The sequence below is a fragment of the Pyrus communis genome, chromosome 4, assembly GCF_963583255.1.
Source record: "Pyrus communis chromosome 4, drPyrComm1.1, whole genome shotgun sequence".
In the NCBI taxonomy this organism is placed as follows: Eukaryota; Viridiplantae; Streptophyta; class Magnoliopsida; order Rosales; family Rosaceae; genus Pyrus; species Pyrus communis.
This window is the reverse complement of record NC_084806.1, coordinates 5414287-5428150: the sequence shown is the minus strand read 5'-3', so window position 1 is coordinate 5428150 and position 13864 is coordinate 5414287. Positions and strand designations below refer to the sequence as shown.

At 38.5% G+C, this 13864-nt stretch overlaps 2 protein-coding genes and 1 pseudogene across 2 annotated transcripts; all 3 read left to right on the top strand.

Annotated features, from left to right (window-relative positions):
- The first annotated feature begins 1918 nt into the window (after nt 1–1918).
- On the top strand, nt 1919–9741 carry LOC137732096 (galactinol synthase 1-like; annotated as a pseudogene).
- On the top strand, nt 3864–5071 carry LOC137732098 (uncharacterized). The gene is made up of 2 exons (XM_068471389.1): nt 3864–4748; nt 4859–5071. The coding sequence occupies exons 1-2, from the start codon at nt 3875–3877 to the stop codon at nt 4888–4890; spliced, it is 906 nt and encodes a 301-aa protein (XP_068327490.1). The 5' UTR covers nt 3864–3874; the 3' UTR covers nt 4891–5071.
- A 572-nt stretch (nt 9742–10313) lies between the features above and the next one.
- Nucleotides 10314–12979, top strand: LOC137731127 (ADP-ribosylation factor 1-like). Its single transcript, XM_068470219.1, has 6 exons — nt 10314–10399; nt 10848–11011; nt 11648–11718; nt 11867–11986; nt 12529–12647; nt 12743–12979. The coding sequence occupies exons 2-6, from the start codon at nt 10864–10866 to the stop codon at nt 12849–12851; spliced, it is 567 nt and encodes a 188-aa protein (XP_068326320.1). The 5' UTR covers nt 10314–10399; nt 10848–10863; the 3' UTR covers nt 12852–12979.
- The last annotated feature ends 885 nt before the right edge of the window (nt 12980–13864 follow it).

Genomic DNA, 13864 nt, shown 5'->3' with positions numbered 1-13864 from the left:
TCATCGAATCTTGGTAGGTCTGAAGTTATTTGGAAAGGCATAATGCAAACCTGTTAATGCCACATTTGCGAGGGTAACTAACTTATTCTAAGGCTATTTCCATATGAATGCTTAACAAAGAAACACACTTATCTTGAACACACTAACAATGTTTGATATCATTGCATCCCATTAATATGTTTGTCTAAGAATGGTGATGCTTTATTATTCACTGAGATCACCATTTCATTCACTCTTCTTTCAGACATTTTATCAAAAGGGCATGTATAAAGCCAACTCTAATCTTCAAAAGGGAAGCACCTAAGGTATCCATGGACATTCATTGAAGTTTGGAGGGTTAGCACTCAAGGTATCCATGGATGTTCACCGAAGTTCGGGGGGTCAACTGACCCCCTGCCCCTCAATGCACCTGCCACTTAGTACCACGGTCTAATAATATTAATCTTCAGCTGTAAGTAAAAGGTTTTAGGTTTGATTCTCACCAAAGATTTATTTGAACCACATTATTACTAGTCTATCGTAAGTCTAAACCTACCCCCTCCCCTAGTCTAAATAATATCATTTTTTTTCAAAAAAAAAAAAGAAAAAAAAAACTCTGACGAACAACCAAGTGCATGCAGTGTAATTAATCCAAGTTTCTACTAGTGTATGAAATGTCAAACAAATATATACCATTCTTAAACACAAAAATTAAGGGTTTGATTATTCAGTACGGACAAAAAATATAACTTAATTTGACGACAGGGATTCATGCACATGCATGGTCTCAACCATACTAATTTCTCCAACATTTTTTTGGTACTTCCCTTCCTTTCTCGTTGTTGGTATAGAGGAATACACCAAATTAAGGTCAATTAATCAGTAATCTTCCCAATCATTAAGCTAGCTAGTCAATCTTTGCGATTACTGTTAAACTTTCTCATCAAAATAAAAACCCCACATCTGATTTTTCCTTGATAAGGGCATCATTAATTTCTAAGTTACTAAAAGCATGCATGATGTATGTGTTTCACCAAAAGAAAGCTGGTGTGTTAATCATGTCTTAAGTTGTTTCACCTTGAAAAAAAAATTAGAATTTGGTTAATAATAATATATAAGCTCTTCAGGCAAGCTTTGTGTTTGGGAAAGAATAATACACTAAATTTATCTGTACTATGAAAAAAGATTTGAAAATATATGCTAAACTCATCTCTCTAGTACTAATCATGTTTTAGAAGTTGATGGATGCTACTGAGCAGCTGAGCTTAAGCCTCGAAACAAACCTCTCCAAGTTATAAAAGAAAAATCGTAGTATTGTTAGGTCTCATCTGCAATTAATATTAGAGATCTGTCATAGAATTAGATGAGACCAAACTACAGAATGCTTATTTAAAAATAATCTTTTACATGACTTGGTCAAAGGCCCCACTTCAACCGACTACTCCACCCTTTGATGCTAACTTTCTTGAAGATATATTTTCCACAAAGAAAAATTACTCCCACTTGAAGCCTAATGCATTTTCCCCATTGCAAGTAACTACATAGTATTATATATATTTTCTATTGACCATGACCTTATTACCTCCCATTAATCTCAGCCGTCCATCTTGATACTTGATGATAAGGCTACCCTAGATGAATGGTGGGTTTGAACAGAAAACATTGTTCGTTCATTCTTTCTTGTTTTTTATTTCCCTCCAACACCATCATATACCTCAACAAAAACATTATTTATAAAAACAAACTTGGACCATACTTTGCATTTGGGTTTCATTTGGGGTTCATCTTACATGCATTTAGTCCTCATTTGTTTATATAAGGCATCCAAGGGGCAGATTACAACCCAGAACCAAAGGTTAGTGGGGGGTGGCTTCCTCAGTGTAGCTAATTTACTTTCCCCACACTCCTCATTTCTCAACACACCCAGAAGTTCCAGGCAATGGCACCCCCAGAAGTTCCAGCTGATGATGTGTTCCAGTCCACAAGGAAAGTCTCAACGCTCACTACTACTACTACAGGCTGCTCCAAGAGGGCATTTGTGACGTTTTTAGCTGGAGATGGTGATTATTTCAAAGGGGTTGTGGGTTTGGCTAAGGGCTTGCGCAAAGTTAGGAGTGAGTACGCTCTTGTGGTTGCGATATTACCGAACGTGCCAGAGGAGCACCGTGAGATTTTACGTTCTCAGGGTTGTATTGTTCATGAGATCGAACCTCTACTATGTCATTAACTACTCCAAGCTCCGTATTTGGAACGTAAGTACGTAAAACCATAGAACATATTGATATTTATCATGATAATGTATCAGATATCTAATATGTTATATTGTTAGACTGTTGATTGAAACTAGTCTACCAATGATTTAAACATAATACATCAGACTGTGTGGTGAACAATACATCACTCAGGCACTCTCTTAGGGTTACAGTAAATATGTATATACATTTGAGTATATGGAACTTATGCATATATGCAGTTTGAGGAGTACAGCAAAATGATATATTTGGATGCGGATATCCAAGTGTTTGAGAACATTGATCATCTGTTTGATACGCCTGATGGCTACTTCTATGCTGTGATGGACTGCTTCTGTGAGAAAACATGGAGTCACTCACCACAATACACAATCGGGTATTGCCAGCAGTGCCCTGACAAGGTTTCATGGCCTGCTTGTAAAACCTTGTTTGAATGACAATGAGATCACAACTGGACTACTTGTGTGGCGCATAACTAGTTGTACTGGTTGTGTGAAACACGAGAAGTTTGAGAGCCCTAATGCGATAAGAGTCATGGAGTTTCATGTATTGCAGCTGTCCTAGTTTCGATCCTTATCTGATATACACTAGTATATCAAGTCATGATGGGACTAAAACTCTTTGAGATAGAGATCAACACTCCTTCTGTTAATAGGCTGGACCGAGTGGATCTCTATCGATGAATGATTGTATAAATAGTTGAAGTCCCTGCTTCTACACTAGGGCTTCCGTGATATCTAAAACCCTATTCACTTAGAGAGAAGTATTAACGAGTGTTGGAAGTAGAAGACTTCATCTGTTGCTCTCAGAATGGCGATACCTCCAGGTAAGTTGGTTTCTTGTACTGCACGAGATGGTCCTTCAGTTACTGAAGCGTATATGTTTATGGTAATCCTAATGTCGTGTTGGTTTGCTATGCAGTTGTAGTTTGATTCTTTATATTACTGCTTACATGTGGTATCAGAGCCAACCCAACATGGCTAGGGTTCCTTAATCAGTATATGGTTAACTCTCGATATTAATACATGCAAATATGTTTTTGATCCTGTGTCATTAAAATGCTTCCGCTGCATACTGACAATTGTTTGCATGGTCACTATATGTAATCAACTATTGCTGTGGATACCTCCAGATTGTGTTTGCTATCATGTGCAGAGAAGATCATTTAAAACATGGTTACGATACTGGAATACTCAACCAATAAGAACTTTTGGATTCACATTCTATTTATCAAAACCAAATGGACAAATAAGATTTGAATCATAAACAAGGATCTCAACATCTAATCTGCTCAAAAGTGTTTAGTTTGTTGATTTTGGCTTGTTGTCTAAAGAGTCAAACATGTGATTCATCTGTATTAAGTGAATAATAATCTGCTCAAAAGTGTTTATTTATTCAAGTTAAACAAATGAATCAATGTATAGTGAAGTATTGAATTGACAAGATTACATTCTTCATCTGCTCAAAAGTGTTGGAGTTATGTAAACTGCCCTTGTATTCAATATTTTGGCTATGCAAATCTAGTATAAATGGTTTCTGTCCAAAGATGATACTGTGCTTATACGATTATGTGTTAGGAAAAGATTAAGTATCATTTTCCGTCTATTTGTTGATACTTAGATGACTAACAACTGTTAGAATTAATGTTTGGTTTTGCAGCTCCTCACATGACATCCCTCAATTTCAACAATATTGAGACCTTGACCGGTTCTAACAACAAGAAGTGGAAGGAGGATGTTGAAATGGTTCTTGGGCTTATGGATCTCGATTTGGCATTAAGGGAGGAAAAACCTGCAGCTATCACTGCAGAGAGCACAGCAGATCATAAAGCAAAGGTTGAGAAGTGGGAGAGAACAAATCGGATGTCACTGATGATTATGAGGAAAGCAATGGCTCCATCAGTTAAAGGGGGTGTTCCAAAACAAGATAATGCAAAAGACTTCTTGGCTGCAGTTGGGGAAAAGTTTAAAGAGTCTGACAAGGCAGAAACTGGGACTTTTCTAACTCAAATTACTACAATGAAATTTGATGGTGAGGGAAGTGTCAGGGAACACATTCTGAAGATGGTTGATCTTGCTCAAAAGTTGAAAGACCTTGAAGTACCCATGACTGATCAGTTCCTAGTTCATATGGCTTTGAACTCCCTGCCTTCAAAATATGGGCAGCTCAAAGTTTCGTATAACACTCAGAAGGTTAAATGGGGCATTGATGAACTGATCACTATGTGTGCACAAGAAGAAGATCGGCTCAGGAATGACAAATCAGTGGATGTAAATTTTGTGCAAGGAGAAAAACGCAAAAGGGACTTCACTCAAGGTTCAACCGTGGCTGCTGGTAAGAAGAAGAAGAAAGAAATTTCTTCTTCATTTAAAAATGCTAACATCATCTCTAAAGGATCTCATAAAATTAAAACTGCTAATGTCGAAACTGAGAAAGAAAATGAGTGTTATTTTTGCAAAGAAACAGGTCACTTAAGAAAGAATTGCAATGGCTTCAAGAATTGGCTTGTTAAGAAAGGTAATGAAATAAATGTTTTTGTGTGTGTTGAGACCAATCTAGTTTATATTCCTCCTAATAGTTGGTGGTTTGACACGGGCTGTTCTATTCACATAACCAATTCCTTGCAGGGCTTCTCAAAAACAAGGGTGATAAACAATGAAGTCTACAATGTCTATGTGGGGAATGGGAGCAAAGTTGCTGTCGAATCCATAGGAAGTGTCAAATTAGTTCTTTCCTCTAGCTTTATTTTAGAATTAAGTCCAGTACTTTATGTACCTTCCATGCGAAGGAATTTAATTTCTGCATCTAAGTTAGTTAAGTCCGGCTTTACATTTGTGGGTGACAGTCAAAGTGTAAAGTTTTTCCATTCAAATGATTCGAATAAATTGCTTGGTGAGGCTAATCTCAAAGTTGATATGTGGCAAATGAATTGTACTTATGAGATTGAATGTTTTAATGTTCAAAGTGTTGGTTCTAAACAAGTGCTCTCTCATGCAAAAACCTCAATGCTTTGGCACAATAGGTTGGGGCACATCTCTAAAGAAAGGATCATCACACTTACAAAACAAGACTTGTTGCCACAACTTGATTTCAGCAACTTTAAAGAGTGTATTAACTGTTTTAAGGGAAAGCTCACTAATACTAGGAAAATAGGGTCAAACCGTAGCCAATGTCTATTAGAAATCATACATACTGACATTTGTGGACCTTTTCCAATTAAAACCATCTGTGGAAAATCATATTTCATAATCTTCATCGATGATTTTTCACGGTTTGCATATATTTTCCTTATTTCTGAAAAGTCTGAAGCCTTGCAATGTTTTAAAACATTTCATTTGGAAGTTGAAAAACAACTGGACAAACACATTAAGATTGTGAGATCCGATAGAGGTGGTGAGTATTTTGGCAGGTTCACTGAGGCTGGACAACACAAAGGACCTTTTGCAACTTATCTTGAACAAAATGGCATCGTGGCTCAGTACACTACACCTGGGACCCCGCATCAAAATGGAGTTGCTGAACGAAGGAATCGAACCCTCAAAGACATGATCAGATCCATGTTTGCACATTCAAAGCTTCCAATGTTTCTCTGGGGAGAAGCATTGAAAACTGCAAACTATATATTGAATCGGGTACCAAGCAAGTCAGTGGACAAGATTCCATTCGAAGCTTGGACTGGAAGGAAACCGAGTTTTAACCACTTTCATGTATGGGGTTGCAATGCCGAGGCCAGATTTTATAATCCAACAGAGAAGAAACTTGATCCAAGAACCATCAGTTGCAAATTTATTGGGTATTCTGAGAAGTCTAAAGGGTATAAATTCTATTGCCCTAACAGTCACTCGAGGGTCATGGAAACACATAATGCACGATTTCTTGAAGATGAGGATGAGACTGACTTCAGTAACTTACCAGCTCCATCCCCAGATTTCGAAGAAATCCCACTTGCCAGTGTGTTGCCTGATCAGCACGCATCCACTCTCATTATTCCCATGCAGCCACGTCCTCTTCATAGGAGTTTACATATGTCCCATGAAGATGAGACAGCAAATGAGGATCACATGGCCTGTGCAGATGTCCAAGAAAGTGAAGTACATGCACCTGTACAAACAACTGAAGAAGATCTCATAAATGCTCCAGTCACTACAAGGTTGGAATCGAATGTTCGCAAATCACAGCGAGTACGTAAAGCAGTATTATTGCCTGATTTCGTGTACCTAAATGAGGCAGAATACACTATAGGAGATGAAGATGATCCCTTGTCCTACAATCAAGCAATATCAAGTGCACGATCAACGTTATGGAAACAAGCCATGCATGAAGAACTGGAATCTATGGAGAAAAACAATGTGTGGAGTCTAGTTCCACAGCCAACTGGGACAACAAAAATCATTGGTTGCAGGTGGGTGTTCAAGACAAAACGAGACTCACAAGGCAACATTGACAAACACAAAGCAAGACTAGTAGCGAAGGGTTTTACACAAAGGGAAGGAATTGACTACAATGAGACGTTTTCTCCAGTCTCAACAAAAGATTCCATGAGAATAATCCTAGCTATCACGGCACACTTTGATTTAGAACTTCACCAAATGGATGTCAAGACGGCATTTCTGAATGTAGACCTTGAAGAAGATATCTACATGCAACAAGCACCTGGATTTGTTGAAAGGGGGAAAGAAACGATGGTTTGTAAGTTGAATAAGTCTATATACGGCTTAAAACAAGCCTCGAGGCAATGGAATAAGAAATTTGATCAGGTAATGGCAGCTTCAGGTTTTCAAGAAAACGAAATGGATGAGTGTATTTATCTGAAAGTCCTTGGGTCAAAGGTCATATTCTTAGTGTTGTATGTGGACGATATATTATTAGCTAGCTCCGATATGTCTCTACTACAGACAACTAAGAGTATGCTCATTCAAAACTTTGACATGAAGGACTTGGGGGAAGCTCGATTCGTTTTGGGAATAGAAATTGTAAGAGATCGTGCTAAGAAGTCTCTTGGTCTCTCCCAAAGGCAGTACATCGACAGAGTCACTAAAAGATTCAATATGGACAAGTGTTCGAATGGAGAATTGCCTATTGGCAAAGGAGACAAACTGAGCAGTGATCAATGTCCCAAAAATGAATTAGAGAATGAGGGAATGAAGGATAAGCCATATGCATCTCTTGTAGGGAGTCTTATGTATGCCCAGGTATGCACAAGACCGGACCTGACTTTTGCAGTAAGTGTGCTAGGAAGGTTTCAATCAAATCCTGGTACAGCACATTGGGTTGCAGCGAAAAAGGTACTGAGGTATCTTAAAAGAACAAGAGATTTCATGTTAACTTACAGTTATGTGGATAAGCTGGAGTTGGTGGGATTCACAGATTCAGACTTGGCAGGATGTGTGGACGACAGAAAATCGACGAATGGTTACATTTTTCTGTTGGCTAATGGAGCAGTATCGTGGAAAAGTGCAAAACAGAAGGGTATTGCATCTTCAACCATGGAAGCTGAGTTTATAGGGTGCTATGCAGCAACTCAACAAGCTGTTTGGCTTAAAAACATGGTGAGAGGATTGGAAATCATTGACAATGTTGACAGGCCCCTCAAGTTGTATTGTGACAACAAAGCTGCAGTTTTCTTTTCAAAGAATAACAAAATGTCATATGCTAGTAGATTGATGGATATTAAGTACTTAAAAGTGAGAGATGAAGTGAAGAAGGAGACTGTCGAAATTGAGTACATCCACACAAGCTTAATGGTAGCTGACCCGATGACAAAGGCCCTACCAGTGGGAGTCTTCAAGAAACATGTCTTCAACATGGGAGTGAAAGAACTCTTTGATTCTGTTGATGAGTGGGAGTAAGCACTCCATGAACTACGTAGGGTTTATTGCAGTTATCTTTATTGTTATTGTCGACAGTTGTTAATTATTATTGACTTGTTTGAATAGCTGATTATGCTTTGTCAAACGACTTTGGTACTGGAATCATTTCAGTTTGTTATGTGGAACTGATATCTGACGGTACAAATTATCAGTTCTCAACATCATGACTCGTAAAGGTGGCATAGTGTTTTCATGATAAATATGTATGTGATCACAGAGTGCAAAGTGCAAGCAATGCGTGCTTTGTTTTCTGTGGTCCTATATTTTTCTTAAAAATGACAAGTCACTGAGTAGGATCAGTTGCAAGCTTTTTGTGAACTCAATGATCATCGTGATTCTTATTGTGTTGAGGCATATCATTGACATTCAAGTGGGAGAATGTAAAACCTTGTTTGAATGACAATGAGATCACAACTGGACTACTTGTGTGGCGCATAACTGGTTGTACTGGTTGTGTGAAACACGAGAAGTTTGAGAGCCCTAATGCGATAAGAGTCATGGAGTTTCATGTATTGCAGCTGTCCTAGTTTCGATCCTTATCTGATATACACTAGTATATCAAGTCATGATGGGACTAAAACTCTTTGAGATAGAGATCAACACTCCTTCTGTTAATAGGCTGGACCGAGTGGATCTCTATCGATGAATGATTGTATAAATAGTTGAAGTCCCTGCTTCCACACTAGGGCTTCCGTGATATCTAAAACCCTATTCACTTATAGAGAAGTATTAACGAGTGTTGGAAGTAGAAGACTTCATCTGTTGCTCTCAGAATGGCGATACCTCCAGGTAAGTTGGTTTCTTGTACTGCACGGGATGGTCCTTCAGTTACTGAAGCGTATATGTTTATGGTAATCCTAATGTCGTGTTGGTTTGCTATGCAGTTGTAGTTTGATTCTTTATATTACTGCTTACACTGCTGAGATGGGCTCTCCTCCTCCGCTCTACTTCAACGCCGGCATGTTCGTGTTCGAGCCTAGCCGCTTGACATACGACGACCTTCTTCAGACTCTCAAAGTCGTCCCACCCACCCCTTTCGCAGAACAAGTAAGTACATATTAGAAATTAATCATAATTATTTTGCAAGAAAAAATTTAAGTAGGACTATTTCTGCCACATGACAACAATTTCATTGCCAATTGGAATCAAAGGAAACATAAAGTTGCTGTTACCAATCTTTTTGTTTATGAATTTTACAGGATTTCTTGAACAAGTTCTTCCAAAAGACGTACAAACCAATCCCAAATATATACAACTTAGTTCTAGCCAATCTATGGCGCCACCCAGAGAACGTGCAGCTTGATCAAGTAAACGTAGTTCACTACTGTGCTGCTGTAAGTACTATTTAACAGATTGATTGAGCATATTTATTTTAATTAATCACTCTTTAATGAATTGTTTCTTTTTAATTATAGGGATCAAAACCGTGGAGGTATACCGGCAAGGAAGCTAACATGGACAGAGAGGACATCAAGGTGTTAGTGGCCAAATGGTGGGAAATTTACAACGAGGAGTCCCTGGATTTCAAGGCTGAAACCCCAGCAGCTGCGGAGGAAGAGACTTTCTCGAAGCCGTCGTCGATCATGGCTTCCATGCCGGAGCCTACCATTCCCTACATTCCTGCTCCATCTGTTGCTTGATGTATAATATAATCTTGAGCGACTAATTATTATTCACAAGTTAATGGTGTGATTAGTGATCCTTCATTAATTTTTTTGGTCTCATACTTGTATTATATACTCCTTTTTAATTAGATTGCTTCTGATTGGCCTTATTTTCTTGGTGGTGAGGGTTCATATGAGTGAGTTAATGTATTTGGTAAGACTTAATTACCTAGTGTACTTGAGAGCTCTATAATACTAACTAAAAATATATGAGTTTAGTTGTAAGTGATTTTAAAATGACTGAAAGTACGTTTAAAATTTAAAATGTTTTATGTAAGTGGTACTTTTAGTTGTAACTAAAAATACATGTGTTTTTATGTAAGTGGTAAGAAATTTTATTTGTTAAGTTATTAACATTTTAATATATATATCTCATTATTTATATAATGATATATCCCACCATTTATACAGTTATGATATGTGCCGGTTATACCGAAAATTCACTTCGGCCGCAGGATCAGCGTTTACGCAGTGCGCCAGGGGCATTTTCGTATTTCAAACAAACTACGGACCGGGAGTTTATAAACCCCCCAGTTGTCGATCCTCACCCCCCACATTCACGCGTTGGTTCAAAGCTTCCTTCTCCTTCTCTCTCCCTCGATCTTCAAGGTCCCTCTGCGAAAGCTCATCGAAGGTAAATTCCGACTCTCAGATCTTGAATTTCTCTGAATTTAATCGCATTTGTACTTCTCCGTTTGATTTCGGTACTTTTGCGCTCGATTTGGTTTCTAATTTCGCGGTAATTTTGTTGATTACGGTCAGATTTAGCGTTCATTTGTGTTTAATGTGGTCAAATGCTTGAATACCGTGAGATTTGTGTTGATTTTTTTACTGTGATTCGAAGATTACGTGTTCTAATCATTCGGATCTCTAGAATTTTGCTCGAATTTCCACTGCAAAATTTGGCTGTAACTCCAGATCTGCTCGATCTGTTGCTGCATGCTGCATAATTACTAGTTTGAATCCTTCAATTTTGTAATTTTAGTTTCTTGGATGTAAAAATATGAATTGCTAATGATTTACGTTTGGCCTTGCCGGAGTTTGATCTGTTGATGCTAGTGAGTTGGTGTTTTGATATGTAGGGATCCGTAGCCAGAAATGGGGCTTACGTTCACGAAGCTTTTCAGCCGGCTTTTTGCCAAGAAGGAGATGCGAATTCTGATGGTTGGTCTCGATGCCGCTGGTAAGACCACCATCCTCTACAAGCTCAAGCTTGGTGAGATCGTCACAACCATTCCCACCATCGGTGAGTTCCTTCTTCCCCTCCCAAGGCAATCGTGTGCTCATTGTTGTTATGCTAGCTTTGTAGAATATGTCGAGACTTTAACATTGGATGATATTCGTCACTGATCGTGGACATTCTAATCTACTTTTATTAGAATTGTTGATCTTAATGTTTGATATGGTTTCATTGTGAGCTGGTGGAGATGAAAATTTTCAGTCCAAGATGCTAGATAGTTTGGATGGCAACATGTGGCTATATCTAAAATGGTTGTTTTATGGTTGGGAGGCATAGCTTGTGATCTGAAAGCAGGAGAAATTTTTCAGTGTGCCCTGAACATGGGGTGGTACGTCACATGTCATTATACAAGTGGAAGGAAGTTTTATTTTTCTAGTGTCCCTCCACTTGTATAATGTCATGTGGTGTACCAACCTGTGTTCCGGCACATTGAAAATCTCTATGTCTTTATTTTTTTGTGAGTTTGTAACTATAAATTGTCACAACTTAACAGCAACGATATTTATGCTAGACTTAAAAGTGTAAAGGCTTTTTCTTCTGCTTTGTTTTCTTTTATTTCGTTCATTTTCTATGCTGTTCCTTTATGAAGTTCATTAGGTTTTGTAATTTTTTTTAAGATTTTTGAAAAATATACAATTGTAGGGTTTAATGTGGAGACCGTGGAGTACAAGAACATCAGCTTCACCGTCTGGGATGTCGGGGGTCAGGACAAGGTTAGTTTAGTTCATGTTTCTGAGAGATGTAAAGTTATTTAAAGAAATTTTGGTGATTTCCAAAAGTTTTCTTGACTTGTGGATAACAAGTTTAGAATATCTTGAAAATTGTGGATGACAAGTTGGCAACCTATTTCTTTCCTTTCAGATCCGACCATTGTGGAGGCACTATTTCCAGAACACGCAGGGTCTTATCTTTGTTGTGGACAGCAATGACAGAGACCGTGTTGTTGAGGCAAGGGACGAATTGCATAGGATGTTGAATGAGGTTTGTTGTCATTTTGCTCAAGCGTTTGTATCCATCCTTCTTTGAGTATTCCAGGATGTATTCTGTGCTGATATGTTTTAAAATATCATCCCTTCAACTTCTGGAATTTCCTAGATTTTAGTGTATGAGATTTAGGACTGAAGCCTGTAGTTTATAACAGATAACGTAAGGTTTTCTATTGATTAGAGATGATAAAGATGCAGTGGCCTAAGTGGCAGCTTCCTGAACTGTGTTAGTATGCTGTTGATGCGTGTTGTGGATATTGACAAAACTAGTTATCCTATTTTCTTACTCTGTTGATATCGTTGGCTGATTTGCTTTGCTGTATTGGCTTTGAATGGTGTGGCTGAATGATAAACGTTCTTTTCACTGAGTCATATGTGCTTAGTAAGGTCGGTCATGTTAATTTTGAAGAGTGGTTCTCTGGACCTGTTATCTGGAACCTTTCAATACTTCCAGGTTTACCTAATTGATGTTGGAGATACTAGGACAAGTTATTTTATGTTCCATTATTTTGTGTGATTGAAATATCCTGTTTTCAGGATGAACTGCGTGATGCTGTGTTGCTCGTATTTGCTAACAAACAAGATCTTCCCAATGCCATGAATGCTGCTGAAATTACTGATAAGCTTGGCCTCCACTCTCTGAGACAGCGTCACTGGTAATCTTTATGGGATTCCTTGTCCCTCCTGTGATTCATCTTTTTAATTTTTAATTTTTTTAATTAGGTCTAACACCCATTGTATGGTTTTCCAGGTACATCCAGAGCACCTGTGCAACGTCCGGGGAGGGTCTATATGAGGGGCTGGATTGGCTCTCCAACAACATTGCAATTGCTATTGCTATTCTAATAAATAAAAAATGAGATTTTAGGTTCGATTATCGTGAAAGATGAACTACCCATATAATAAATAACAAGAGAGAGAGATTATAAAATAGAGAAAAATAAAACAATAGGTGAGTTCCACAATTAATATATAAAACTCATTTGTATCAAATTTGCACCGTCAAAAAAAAAAAACCCTATGAACTACTGAATGAACGAAAAATAGAATGAGAGAGCCACTCACGCCAAAAGCACTTCCATTGTCCAAATGCGCTGGGGAAAAGAGGCACCAAGGTGACCAAATTTCTTGGTTGCTTTCCCTCATTCTTCTCTCTCCTCCAAATTGCTTTTGTTTATTTATTAAAAATTTGTGTCCTTCGTCTCTTTCAGAATAGGTCCGATTTACCTAAAGCACTTTTTACATCCGAAGCAGCAATAGGATTATGAGGCTCGTACGCGAAGCATTTCTTTAATGTTGATAACTTGGTGAATCTACACAACACTATATTGTAACAACGTTTTCACCTTTAAGTTTAACTGTTGTAAGTGAGAGATTTTATGTTTGATTCTCGTCAAATACAAATTTGAACTTGTTGTGTGTAACATCCCACATCGCTCAGGGGGGGTGATCCTTAAATGTATATTCCCATTTCTACTTAGCACAAGGCCTTTTGGGAGCTCACTGGTTTCGGGTTCCTTAGGAACTCCAAAGTTAAGCGAGAAGGGGGCTAGAGCAATCCCATGATGGGTGACCCACTGGGAAGTTGCTCGTGAGTTCCCAAAAACAAAACCGTGAGGGAATGGTAAGCCCAAAGCGGACAATATCGTGCTACGGTGGTGGAGCGGGCCCAGGAAGTGGTTCCGCCCCGAGCCGGGATGTGACAATTTGGTATCAGAGCCTAACCCTGGTCGTGGTGTGTTGACGGGGATGTCGGGCCCCTAAGGGGGGTGGATTGTAACATCCCACATCGCCCAGGGGAGTGATCCTTAAATGTATATTCCCATTTCTACCTAGCACAAGGCCTTTTAGGAGCTCACTGGCTTCAGGTTCC

Coding starts and splice junctions, on each gene's coding strand:
- LOC137732098 (XM_068471389.1), top strand. CDS start 3,875: ATGTTTGGTTTTGCAGCTCCTCACATGACATCCCTCAATTTCAACAAT. Junction 4,749..4,858: donor GAATTGGCTTGTTAAGAAAG/GTAATGAAATAA, acceptor AATTCCTTGCAG/GGCTTCTCAAAAACAAGGGT.
- LOC137731127 (XM_068470219.1), top strand. CDS start 10,864: ATGGGGCTTACGTTCACGAAGCTTTTCAGCCGGCTTTTTGCCAAGAAG. Junction 11,987..12,528: donor TGCATAGGATGTTGAATGAG/GTTTGTTGTCAT, acceptor TCCTGTTTTCAG/GATGAACTGCGTGATGCTGT. Junction 12,648..12,742: donor TCTCTGAGACAGCGTCACTG/GTAATCTTTATG, acceptor ATGGTTTTCCAG/GTACATCCAGAGCACCTGTG.